The sequence below is a fragment of the Haematobia irritans genome, chromosome 3 (genome assembly GCF_050003625.1).
Source record: "Haematobia irritans isolate KBUSLIRL chromosome 3, ASM5000362v1, whole genome shotgun sequence".
Taxonomy (NCBI): Eukaryota; Metazoa; Arthropoda; class Insecta; order Diptera; family Muscidae; genus Haematobia; species Haematobia irritans.
Genome location: NC_134399.1, coordinates 32,675,609 through 32,689,808, shown reverse-complemented (window position 1 = coordinate 32,689,808; position 14,200 = coordinate 32,675,609). Strand labels below are relative to the sequence as shown.

At 31.4% G+C, this 14,200-nt stretch overlaps 1 protein-coding gene across 1 annotated transcript; it reads right to left on the bottom strand.

The window, feature by feature from the left end:
* Lztr1 (Leucine zipper like transcription regulator 1) lies at nucleotides 1-7,512 on the bottom strand. Its single transcript, XM_075299591.1, has 10 exons — nucleotides 7,344-7,512; nucleotides 6,812-7,157; nucleotides 6,436-6,744; nucleotides 6,254-6,368; nucleotides 5,957-6,120; nucleotides 4,794-5,618; nucleotides 4,543-4,721; nucleotides 4,281-4,459; nucleotides 698-1,061; nucleotides 1-638 (listed from the first exon to the last, which is right to left on the bottom strand). The coding sequence occupies exons 1-10, from the start codon at nucleotides 7,390-7,392 to the stop codon at nucleotides 571-573; spliced, it is 2,598 nt and encodes an 865-aa protein (XP_075155706.1). The 5' UTR covers nucleotides 7,393-7,512; the 3' UTR covers nucleotides 1-570.
* Nucleotides 7,513-14,200: the final 6,688 nt, after the last annotated feature.

Genomic DNA, 14,200 nt, shown 5'->3' with positions numbered 1-14,200 from the left:
TTTTAATATCATTCCTTAGTTTATTTTTTTTGCAATCTTTCAATTTCATATTTAATATAAAATAAAAAAAGTATTTTAAAAATACACAGAAAGTTAATACAACACATTTAATACATGATATTATATTCTATGAGACATAACATACATGCTGCTTAAAGCATTTAAAAAATTTCATATTTTGTTAGGATAGTACATACATATGTATAAGAAAAGTTAAAAAAAAGAAACAATTTCAATTAATTAATGGAGAGACTTAATAAATATATAAGGGTATAATAAATCAGGAAACGAGTAGTTTTGTTATTTTCTTTTTTTTTTTTTGTAATTTTGATATATCTTTTAGAATAAAGAAATTCTTAATCGTTGCTTAAAAATGTGCTCTATAGATACACACCCACATACATACACATATAAATACATAGATGCCATACATTTTTGTACAAATAAATATTCGCTTGATACATAATAAAAAAAATGTAAAAAAAATTAATAATAACATATATAATCCAATACACATTTTTATGATCATAAACATTCGAGACTCATTCGATCATTACATTACTTATGCTATTACGGTGTTAGGCAGCATTGTTGCTGTTGCCCTTTTGTAGCCAAGCCAATAGGAAACGTAAAGCAGGCTGTAATAACACCAATTTTCAGATATCTGTATTAATACTTATACGTGTTAAGAATTCACCATGTGAATCGGCCACCGCCCGTATGATTTCCAACAGCAATTCACGCGAGAGACATGCGATTTTCGGTAGCCGGGCCACTCGAGCAAAATCCTTAACAATTAATTTGAGAGCATGCTCTTTGATATCGAAAATTTTTGTGTAATCTGAAGCCTCCAAAGTCTGCAGGACATTCTCATAGGTGATATTGTGCTCTAGGGAATATTTGCAAAACGAATGCAAACGATTATTGGATAGACCATAAAAATGTGGTGCTTGGAATAGATAGAGTGCATCTTGGGGTGGTAATTTTGTTTCACCATAGTAAATGTAACGTAATAAGGATTGAAATGCTTCGACGGAGGGTAATATGTCACCAATGGATATCTGAAATTAAAGAGAGAGAGAAATAGTAATAATAAAAATTATAATAATTGGAATTAAGTTGCTAAGACTAATATTGAATATTACTATGGACGATATTGGTACCTCGAAGTCAATACCAAAACATACAAATGATTGGTCTGAGCTGATATTTAAATTGGTATGTTTACTTCTTCTAGAAAGTTTCGTTATTTTTTAATCCAACCGATAGCTTGCCGGAAAAGTCAATGTGATATACACAGAAACAAATTTCACGGAAATTTTTCCAATTAAAATCTTAATTGAGTTTTCAAAAATATTCAACTAAAAATTTAATTGATTCAACAAAATTTTTAATTGAAATAAAACTCAATCACAAAAAATAATTGGATCAATTAATTTTTTAATTGACTTTCAATTAATTTTTTGATTGATACTATCATTTCTGCGATTGAAGACATTACATTTAAAAAATAAATTGAATCAATTTATTTCGTGATTGAGTTAGAATTTTTTTTTTTGGATGTACCTTAGGAACAGAAATTGAAGCCGCCAACAATTTTTGACTACAGATATCCCTCGATTTACGTCGTCTCGGTTTACGTTGTTCCGATTTATGTCGTCAAATTTTTTGTTCCATCAAACTTCGATTTTCGTCGCCATTCGATTTACGTCGTCGATTTTTTTTGCCCACTTTATCAGGAACGCCTTCCATAAGTAAAGTAAGTATCAACTATGATGACATCGTAACATTTTTTTCTGAAATTCTTACCGAAATTACTGAATTACCTTTATTTTTGACGTTTTTTATTATGTACATGCACATACATACATAAATGGACTTAGGAGTAAGTACACCCAAAGAAATTTGTTAGTAGGGACAGCAGAAAAGTCTGCTAAAACAGCAGAAAGTCTGCTGAAAAAGGGCAGCACACACTGTTTGCTGAAGTAGCAAACATTTCCTGCTATTTTTTAAGCTCGATTACACCAAAACATGTTTTATTTTGGCCGAATCAAATAAATATGTCAACTTAGGAGCTATCCTAACATGATTAAAACAATATTTTATAAATATCTATAGTATTTGACCAAGGTTAGGTTAGGTTAGGTTATGTGGCAGCCCGATGTATCAGGCTCACTTAGACTATTCAGTCCATTGTGATACCACAGTGGTGAACTTCTCTCTTATCACTGAGTGCTGCCCGATTCCATGTTAAGCTCAATGACAAGGGACCTCCTTTTTATAGCCGAGTCCGAACGGCGTTCCACATTGCAGTGAAACCACTTAGAGAAGCTTTGAAACCCTCAGAAATGTCACCAGCATTACTGAGGTGGGATAATCCACCGATGAAATACTTTTTGGTGTTTGGTCGTAGCAGGAATCGAACCCACGACCTTGTGTATGCAAGGCGGGCATGCTAACCATTGCACCACGGTGGCTCCCTAGTATTTGACCAAAAATCTGAATATTTAGCGAATTGACCTATAACAGCAAACTAAATGTTTGCTGATAGTATTTAGGAGCTTGTAAATATATTACATTGCAAAAATATACCAAATACTACTTTTGGTTCTTAAATATGCTTTGGGGAAAAATTTATGACCTAAAAATTTTATAAATTGTTGTTCATTAGCCCTGAAGTACAAAAATATAACAGCAGATATCGACTGCTGTTTTCAGCAGACTTTTTTCTATTAGTGTATGAGCAGTTTTTAATTCGGTTTACGTCGTTTCAATTAACGTCGTCAAATTCCGGAACCAATCACGATGTAAATCAAGGGATTGCTGTATTTTCATACCGGTTCGAAAACTTGTATTTTAACTTTGTAGTGAATAATGGACCGACACTGCGACGACAGTTTTACTCTCTCTGGATCATTTTTACTGGAAAATAACACGAACAGACAGATCTATTATGTGATGTTCTACATAACACCATTGCAGAGGTAAAATTCGTGCTCGTCATCATTTCATTGACTTAACTTATTATTCTCTTCTTTGTACATTTCCTATAATAAACTTCCTTAACTTGCATATTCACCAATGGCACTTATTTCCATCTCCTGTAGCCGCTGACTAGTACTGCTGAATACTTCAGATGTCATATTCTGACAACTCTGAATAATTGAATGATGCGGCGAAGCTATATTTGTGTTCCATTTTTACCCTCTTGCAAAATTTCTCTATTCCCTTCTTTGTAATTTTCCTATAATAAGCCAATTTTCCCATCGGCCGTCTTCTTTAACTTGCATAGTCACCAAAGACACTTATTTCCATCTCCTGTAGCCGCTGACTGGTAAATACTTAGGATCTCATACTTTGCCAACTCTAAATAATTGACTGATGCGGCGAAGGCATATTTGCGTTCCATTTTTACCCCTTGCAAAATTTTAGTGGATACCTTTTTACTGGAAAAGAACGTGTACAGACCTATTATATCATGTCCCAAATAACACGGTCTTGTGATTTTTGCCATGCCATACCATATGTCAACTCTTGTCCTTATTTAGTTGCTGGTCATCATTCCATGGGTTTAACTGATTCTTGTAACTTTTCCTATAATGAGCCCATTTTTCCATCGGCCGTCTTCCTTATCTTGTATAGTCACTAATGACATTTATTTCCATCCCCTGTTGCTGACTGGTACTGTTGAATGCTTCAGATCTCATACACTGAGATCTCTAAATAATTGACTGACGCGCTTTTACTCTTTTCGATAATTTTTAATGGATAATTCTTACTGAAAAAAAAAACGCGAACAGACCTATTATTTCATGTTCCAAAGACCATGATCTTGTGATTGCAAATCAAGATTGTTGCCATACCATACCATATGTCAACTCATCTCTTATCTGTATTTAGTTGCTCGTCATAATTCCATTGGCTTAACTTTCCCATAATGAGCCCTTTTTCCCATCGGCCGTCTTCATTAACTGGCTCGCATATATATCTCCCAAAGCCGCTTGCGCGTACTGCTTAATACTTAAGACCTCATACTCCGAATGGACTCATTTACTAATGCTATATATTCCATAACTCAGATGGCATAGCTTGTAGAGACTTCCAATTTTATTTTATGTAGCCCGTGCCGATCGGAGTCTAATTTCAAGTCATTCGTTATTAATAAAAAAATAATGAAAAAATATTTGCATCATATAAACATTGCACACCCACACACGCTATCCACATATTCAAAACCTATTGTATAGCCCAAAAAAGATATAATTATAAAAATCACTTACATTTACTGTATTATCAGGTGGCATAAATGACCGAAACATAGCTTGGAAATATTCTGTTCTTGCTGATAGTATGGACTTGTGAGCTGCTATAATTTGACCATCTAATACCAGGTTAATATCACAAAAATCCTTTCCTGTTGATTCCAAAAACACGGCCATATCACTTTCCAATGTAGTGCCTTAAAAATAGAACAGAATAAAAAATGCCAGAAAGTCATAGCAAATATATCTACATCGCTCTCGTGTCAAACTATGTACATACCCACATTCTTATCCATATTGGGATCGGCTACAATTATTTTACTTGGACTTAATTTCTTGCGAATTATTTCCACTAGTAAAGGTTTATCCAAATCACTAAACTCATTGGACATAACAACATCGGTAAAATTTTCCTCTTTCACCAGAAAATGCATACAATGATCCTTGACTATTTGTATTCTGAAAAAAAAAGAAAAACAATGTCAATAAGGAAAATACTTCCTCCTCTCCTGGTAACTAAACAATACTTACTTTTTCTTATCCGCATTATAGAGAGCTTCCAAAACATTATTTTTATTGATTTTAAAATCTAAATACTGTATACAACCATGAGCAAGACGTGGCATTTGAAACAATCCAGCCAGCTGGTATATGTCCGTTATTAAAATTATGATATTTTTATTGTAGGATTCTTTAAGGTCAATACGATCGGTGTAAATGTAATTTAAAATGATCTCAAATGCCTCGGGATTGGCATTTGGCAAGCGTACCTCTAGCAAAGGCTCTTGATTAGGCCCCGAGGGACAAGTGCGTACCTCAATGCAACTCGAACCGAAAACTTTTTCCATTTGTTGCTGCCTTGCATCACGGGCCGCTAATATTTTCGTTCTCAAATATTTCGATCTGGCTGCCACAAAGGCAATATGAGCCATAATTTTTATTTCTTCAGGTCCCAATATAAACTGTATATCACAGAATTGTTTTTCGTTGAAAAATTTACCATAATCGTCACGTAGTGTACATTTTGGATAACTGGAGAATTGAAAACGATAGGTGTCACCACGGCGAACGCTGTTATCGACAGTACCTCCAAAAATATACATGGCATCGCTAATAACAGCACTAGCATGAAAAACTCTACCCGATGGTATATCGGAATTGGGTTCTGGTTGTATAATTGACCAAACCTGGGTATCCAAATCGTAGTAATGCAAATCATTGGGTAAGGTGGAATCAGCAGAACCACCAAAGACATAGAGAAATCGATCGTGATGAACCATTGTGTGGCCATAGCGTCGTGATGGCGGCTGAGATGCAACTCCACGTAAAACATTTTCATTGCCAATACGACGCCAGCTGAAAGTAGTAAGAAGTAAATATTTTTAATATATATTTTTTTAAATTTGTAGTGATAAAAATTGGATTATGACAATTCTACAACACCCGTAGAAGTTTTTTTTTAAGAATTGCAGCATCTTTCAATTGGAAATTTAAAAAACAGTCGTTTGAATTTTTTTTTGCTGTGATTACTAACCACGGTAGTGCAATGGTTATTGTGTCCGGCTGGTATATATAATGTAATGAGTTCCATTCCAGTTTCCATTGGACAATTAGACATTTTCTCAGTAGTGCAGACGACATTTCTAAGGCCTTAAAAGCTTCTTCAAGTAGTTTTTAAATGTGCCTTTACTTACGTTTTGGTTTTGAAATTAAACTCGAACAAGGAATTTGTGATCTGCATTCCACTTTGACCAGAAAACACATACATACAATCCCTAGCTACAGCAACAGGAAAATTGCAACATGTTGGGGGACGATCGCCTTTTTGCTCAATTTCTTCCCATTGATGATTTTCTCCCTGAAAATAAAAATTGATATCAAATGTGCGGTAAAGGGATATTTTTGAAATCCAAGTATTTAGAAAGTATGGCTTTTAAAATTCCATTCTACTACAAGTGAAATAAAAAATACGATTTTTCATACATACATACCGTCAAATTTAATGTCCACATATCATTCAAGCGAGCATTCCCATCATATCCAGCATATATCCACATTTTGTTATCATATACTGCTGCGCCATGAGCTGACCGGGCAACCGGAATTCTGAAACAATTTTAATTTTGTTTAGATATCTTCATATACCATCACCCAGGAAGAATTTTTGACATACTTTCCAGAAAATTTCCATTCCACCCACATTGCGCGTTGAAACTCATACTCAAAAAGATCATTTTTGTTGGTTAAATTTGAATTGCTATGGATATCGCCAGTATATCCACCGAATATAAACATCGAATTGCCAAATACAACAGCTGAATGATGATAACGTGGAGCCGGGGGTGTTCCTGTAGCACATGCACGGCCCCACGATTTATCTTTGACACCAAAGCGTATCAGATCGTTTAACATAGTTTTTCCATTATCTCCACCAAAGACATACATGGCATCTTTATAGGCTACCACTGTGTGCTTGGAACGTCTGCAAAAAGAAAATACATTACACAACAATTTATTGGCAATTGATTCAATTATTGTTTCCCACTTACTTGGCTCCTACAAATTCAGCACATTCTAGCATTTTTGACCATTGATGTGTCGCCGTGTAGGTACTGAAATCTACATTTAAAGCATTGCAACTAAAGCTACCCGGAGACACCGATTTGGAGCTATTCGATAAGCATCCCCGTGAAGATGTGCCTCGCATACTAGAGCTGGAATGTGACATTCTGCTGCGACGACTTTTTCGCTCTCCTTCAGTGTGATGTTGATGATGTTTGTCAGCTTCGCATGCCATACATACACCAGGAGGTGTTCCTCCGTAATCGTAACTCGACGAAGAGTTACTTAAAACTGCACTGGATGATGTGGAGCGACTAGAGGGGGCAGGGTTAACTGAAAGTAAAAGTAGTATATAAAATAATCTCATATAAAATAGTCTCCATCAATCACTTTGTATTTATAGGAAGATGGAAAGACATCAAGACATCACATTCCGAAATAGTTTTAGCAAATTGGAAATTATTAACACGTAGAAATTTTCTGATTTGCATTCCTTTGTATTAATTGCCATACACTTACCCTGTCTGTCTTCCTGGGAAGAAGAATCGGCCAAAATAGCCTTTAGCATGAACGTCTCATAAAATTTTAAACTTTGATGTGGCTTAATTCACTATCTTTGAAATGCGATTGGCCCAAATGAAAACTTCCGTGAAAATTTGATATCCTTCTTCACTGAGTATTAATAGAGTTGCCAAATTGTGTGGTGGTAAATTTACACATTTGTTGTATCCAACAATGTTGTCAATATGGCCTTTTTTGATACGTTAAAGCTCAAATGTTTAAACGTAATAGCAGCTGTTCTTTAGTTATTATGCGCTTTAAGGGCACCTTATACGGTCGGATAAACCCTGCGACACAACACGTTGCGGCGACAAATCCGATTGTGTAAGGTCGTGTTCGGCTGTCGCGGGGACGTGTTGGCATAAAATCAAAACAACTTTGATTTTTTCTGGTTGGGTGGTACAAATCATTGAGTGTAAGGGGATGTTCGACAAACATTATCAAAGACAAATTTATTTTTACATTAAAAACAGGCATTTCTGCAATGAAATTAATGATGGATCGCCAATTCTGGTTGAAAATTAAAGAAATACATAAATCTAAACCAGTATTGTGGCAAAAACGTGGAAAAATTCTACTTCCAATCAATGGGAAACCAGGCGACAAGTATTTTAAATTCATCAAGTAATTTGTAATATATTAAATGTGGATTACTTCAGGAATCATTGTTTTGACACATATACCAGGATTTTTTTATTATTTTCTTCCATTTTTTCAGTAAAAAATGGTTTCACCCATAAATCTTCGTACAACTTCATTGTTTGTTTATGCTTCTTCTTATTTTTTCATGTTGTCATCACATTGTAAGGGCAAAACTTGAACGAACACACAACAAATAGACGAACCTCTGTCGGAGAGTTTATCCGACCGTCTAAGGTCCGTGAGCGTGACTCACGCGTGAGTCACGAAAATTTTCGTGAGTCACGACAATTTCGTGTCACGTGCACACCTCTAAAAAGCCAAATTTGGCTTGCGATTGCTCTAAGAGAAGCAAATTTCATCCGATCCGGCTGAAATTTGGTACATGGTGTAAGTATATGGTCTCTAACAACCATGGTCCATTGGTCCATATCGGTCCACTTTTACGTATAGCCCCCATATAAACCGACCCCCAAATTTGGCTTGCGATTGCTCTAAGAGAAGCAAATTTCTTCCAATCCGGCTGAAATTTGGTACATGGTGTTAGTATATGGCCTCTAACAACCATGCAAAAATTGGTCCACATCGGTCCATAATTATATATAGCCCCCATATAAACCGATCCCCCGATTTGGCTTGCGGAGCCTCTAAGAGAAGCAAATTTCATCCGATCCGGCTGAAATTTGGTACATGGTGTTGGTATATGTTCTCTAATGACCATGCAAAAATTGGTCCACATCGGCCCATAATTATATATAGTCCCCATATAAACCGATCCCCAGATTTTACCTCCGGAGCCTCTTAGAGGAGCAAAAGTCATCCGATCCGATTGAAATTTGGTCCGTGGTGTTAGTATATTGTCTCTAACAACCATGCAAAAATTGGTCCATATCGGTCCATAATTATATATAGCCCCCATATAAGCCGATCCCCGGATTTGACCTCCGGAGCCTCTTAGAGGAGCAAAATTCATCCGATCCGGTTGAAATTGGGTACGTGGTGTTAGTATATGGTCTCTAACAACCATGCAAGAATTGGTCCATATCGGTCCATAATTATATATAGCCCCCATATAAATCGATGCCCAGATTTTCGGTCTATAGTTATATATAGGCGATCCCCAATCACACAAAAATTGGTCCTTATTGGTTCATAATCATGGTTGCAACTCGAGCCAAAAATAATCTACCAAAATTTTATTTTTATAGAAAACATTGTCAAAATGTTATTTCTATAGAAAATGTTGTCAAAATTTTATTTCTATAGAAAATTTTGTCAAAATTTTATTTCTATAGAAAATTTTGTCAAAATTTTATTTCTGTAGAACATTTTGTCAAAATTTTATTTCTATAGAAAATTTTGTCAAAATTTTATTTCTATAGAAAATTTTGTCAGAATTTTATTTCTATAGAAAATTTTATCCAAATGTTATTTCTATGGAACATTTTTTCCATATTTTACTTCTATAGAAAATGTTGTCAAAATTTTATTTCTATAGAAACTTTAAACTTAATTATATACGTATTTAATCGGGCTTTTTTAGTTTAATATGTACCACGTATGGACTATGTGGTATATATTACAGTGTTAGGAAGTTTTAAGATACCTTGCCATCGGCAAGTGTTACCGCAACCCAAGTAATTCGATTGTGGATGACAGTCTTCAGTAGAAGTTTCTACGCAATCGATGGTGGAGGGTACATAAGCTTCGGCCTGGCCGAACTTACGGCCGTATATACTTGTTTTTTTTTTCATTTGTTACAGAAAATTTTGTAGTTTGAAGGAAAAAATTGGAGTTGAAAATTGCAAGAATGTCTTCAGTGCCATATGAATTATATATGTTTGTTTATTATATTTGTTATAGGGTATACTTTATAACTCCCTTAATAGTACGTAACTGTTGTTATTTTCTTAGATGCTTGGGTAAAAAATATCTAATAAATGAACATTGATATTATCAAATATTTTAGTAAATATATCCCTTATGATTTGATGGAATGGGATATCATTAAGCAACATCAATACTTTAATACTCCCAATGGATAAATCTGAGTTTTATAAAAAATGCTGTCATAGTGATTCGCGTAACCTATAAGGCCATTATATTAATTTTTCGAGTAATATTTTTAAATACATTTTATAATATAGCATGAAATAATAATGTACCATTACATCTCCTGGGCCTCGTTGACGTTTTACTGTCAAAAATTCACTTCAAATATTTTGCATATCTTTTGTATGGGGAGTATATCCACTTAGTTTGCTGGCATATATTTGAAATAAACGTTCGTAGAGATAAAAAGTAAGGTTTTTTTCCGATGAGAAGCCATTCCAAATTGAGCAGTTTGTAAACAAACAAAATGACCGGGTTTACTTGCCCAAAAAGGTCAGCTGAAAATTTGCACATTCAATTGGACATCAGACATTAAGTGCCGCCGATGGTAATGATGTGGTCCGCCTTAATGGCCGATGATCCCTACCAATATGAACTAATTTTCGCATGGTAAGTAGAGGACCAAGTTTCAACTCGATCGTAGAATCTAATTATTAATTATAATATAATAATAACCATACCGTAATTTTTCTTCCAAGAGGCTTCGGAGGTCAAATCGGAGAATTTTTTAAATTGGTAAAAATTTCTATAGAAATAAAATGTTGACAAAATTTTGTATAGAAATAAAATGTTGACAAAATTCCTTAAAGAAATTAAATTTTGACAAAATAGAAATTAAATTTTTACAAAATTTCCTATAGAAATGAAATATTGACAAAATTTCCTATAGAAATGAAATTTTGACAAAATTTCCCATAGAAATAAAATTTTAACAAAATTTCATATAGAAATTAAATTTTTGACAAAATTCCCTATAGAAATGAAATTTTGACAAAATTCCCTACAGAAATTAAATTTAGACAAAATTTTCTATAGCAATAAAATTTTGACAAAATTTTCTATAGAAATAAAATTTTGACAAAATTGTCTAAAGAAATAAAATGTTGACAAAATTTTCTAAAGAAATAAAATTTTGACAAAATTTTCTATAGAAATAAAATTTTGACAAAATTTTCTAAAGAAATAAAATTTTGAGACAATTTTCTATAGAAAGGAAATTTTGACAAAATTTTCTATAGAAAAAAATGGAGAAAATTTTCTGTAGAAAAAAAATGGAGAAAAGTTTCTGTAGAAAAAAATGGAGAAAATTTTCTGTAGAACAAATTTTCTAAAGAAATACAATTTTGACAAGATTTTATATAGAAATAACATTTTGACAAAATTATCTATAGAAATAAAATTTTGACAAAATTTTCTATAGAACTAAAGTTTTGAGAAAAATTTCTATAGAAATAAAACTTTGAGAAAATTTTCTGCAGAACAAATTTTTTTAGAAATAAAATTTTGACAATATTTTTGACAAAATTTTCTATAGAAATAAATTTTGAAAAAATTTTCTGTAGAAATAAAATTTGCTATAGTAATGAAATTTTGACAAAAATTCTTAGGAAGTGAAATTTTGACAAAATTTCCTGTAGAAGTGCAATTTTGACAAAATTTCCTGTAGAAGTGAAATTTGGACAAAATTTCCTGTATTTTTTTTGATAAAGTTTTCTATAGAAATAAAATTTTGACAAAATTTTCTATAGAACTAAAATTGTGACACAATTTTCTATAGAAAAAAATTGGAGAAAATTTTCTGTAGAAAAAAATGGAGAATATATTCTGTAGAACATATTTTCTAAAGAAATAAAATTTTGAGAAGATTTTCTATGGAAATTAAATTTTGAAAAAATTTCATATACAAAGGAAATTTTGATAAAAGTTTCTATAGAAATTAAATTTTAACAAATTTTCCATAGAATTAAAATTTTGGCAAAATTTTCCATAGACATAAAATTTTGACAAAATTTTATATAGAAATAAAAATTTGACAAAATTTTCTATGCACAGAAAAAAATTTCACGAAAATTTTTTAAATTAAAATTTTAATTGAGTTTTAAAAAATTTTCAATTAAAAATTTAATTGACTCAACAAATTTTTTAATTGAAACAAAAATTAATCACAAAAAATAATAGTATCAATTAATTTTTTAATTGGATCAATTAAATTTTTAATTGACCTTCAATTAATTTTTTAATTGATACTATTATTTCTGTGATTGAAGACATTTCAATTAAAATATTAATTGGATCGATTAATTTCGTGATTGAATCAGATTTTTTTTTTGTGTGGAAATGAAGTTTGGAGAAAATTATTTATAGAAATATAATTTTTATTGTTGTTTTTGATTTCAGCTTAAAACCATGCATTGACTAAACTACAAGTGTAACAGGTTGGCTGATAAGTCCCCGGTCTGACACATAGATGGTGTCGCTAGTATTAAATGTATAGTAATTTTATATAGTACCAACCTTCAAATGATTCGTGTCAAAATTTGACGTCTGTAAGTCAATTAGTTTGTAAGATAGAACGTCTTTTGTGAAGCAACTTTTATTATTGTGAAAAAATGGAAAAAAAGATTTTCGTGTTTTGATAAAATACTGTTTTCTGAAGGGAAAAAAATACGGTGGAAGCAGAAATAAAATTTTGATAAAATTTTCTATAGAAATAAAATTTTAACAAAATTTTCTATAGGAATAAAAGTTTGAGACAATTTTCTATAGAAAGGAAATTTTGACAAAATTTTCTATAGAAAAAAAACATTGGAGAAAATTTTCTGTAGAAAAAAAGTGGAGAAAATTTTCTGTAGAAAATTTTCTGTAGAACAAATTTTCTAAAGAAAAAAATTTTGACAAGATTTTATATAGAAATAAAATTTTGACAAAATTATATAAAATTTTGACAAAATTTTCAATAGAACTAAAGTTTTGAGAAAAATTTCTATAGAAATAAAACTTTGAGAAAATTTTCTGCAGAACAAATTTTTTGGAAATAAAATTTTGACAATATTTTCTATAGAAATATAATTTTGACAAAATTTTCTATAGAAATATTTTTGACAAAATTTTCTATAGAAATATTTTTGACAACATGTTCTATAGAAATAAAATTTGCTATAGTAATGAAATTTTGACAAAATTTCTTATAGAAGTGAAATTTTGACAAAATTTCCTGTAGAAGTGAAATTTTGACAAAATTTCCTATAGAAATTAAATTTTGATAAAGTTTTCTATAAAAATAAAATTTTGATAAAGTTTTCTATAAAAATAAAATTTTGATAAAATTTTCTATAGAACTAAAATTGTGACACAATTTTCTATAGAAAAAAATTGACAAAATTTCCTGTAGAAGTGAAATTTTAACAAAATTTCCTATAGAAATTAAATTTTGACAAAATTTTCTATAGAAATAAAATTTTGATAAAGTTTTCTATAGAAATAAAATTTTGACAAAATTTTCTATAGAACTAAAATTGTGACACAATTTTTATAGAAAAAAATTGGAGAAAATTTTCTGTAGAAAATAAATGGAGAACATTTTCTGTAGAACATATTTTCTAAAGAAATAAAATTTTGAGAAGATTTTCTATGGAAATGAAATTTTGCAAAAATTTCATATAGAAAGGAAATTTTGATAAAATTTTCTATAGAAATTAAATTTTGACAAATTTTCCATAGAAATAAAATTTTGGCAAAATTTTCCATAGACATAAAATTTTGACAAAATTTTCTATAGAAATAAAATTTTGACAAAATTTTCTATGGAAATGAAGTTTTGAGAAAATTATTTATAGAAATATAATTTTGACAAAATTTTCTATAGAAATATAATTTTTATTGTTGTTTTTGATTTCGGCTTAAAACCATGCATTGACTAAACTACAAGTGTATTAGCTTAACCAACAGAGGAAAAGTACACCGAAAAAAAGTGAACTGTTTTATAGGAAGAATGAACTATCTCGCACGAAAATTGAACTAAATTTTACTCCACAGTTTGAGATTTCCACAAAGCGTTGTTAAAAGCAGGAAATTTGAATGTTGTACTTTTTAACTTCAGTTCACGAAATTACATCATCTCATATCACAATGGACTGAATAGTGTAAGTGAGCCTGAATCTTAATCGGGCTGCCACTTTAACCATCATCTCATAGAACAAAAAATTAACCAAAAGTAAAGAAGAAAATCATTGGCGCCAAATCATGACCATACAGTAGTTCATTCTTACTATTTTTGACAATCG

Coding starts and splice junctions, on each gene's coding strand:
- Lztr1 (XM_075299591.1), bottom strand. CDS start 7,392: ATGCTAAAGGCTATTTTGGCCGATTCTTCTTCCCAGGAAGACAGACAG. Junction 4,722..4,793: donor TATAATGCGGATAAGAAAAA/GTAAGTATTGTT, acceptor TTTTTTTTTCAG/AATACAAATAGTCAAGGATC. Junction 4,460..4,542: donor CAATATGGATAAGAATGTGG/GTATGTACATAG, acceptor TCTATTTTTAAG/GCACTACATTGGAAAGTGAT.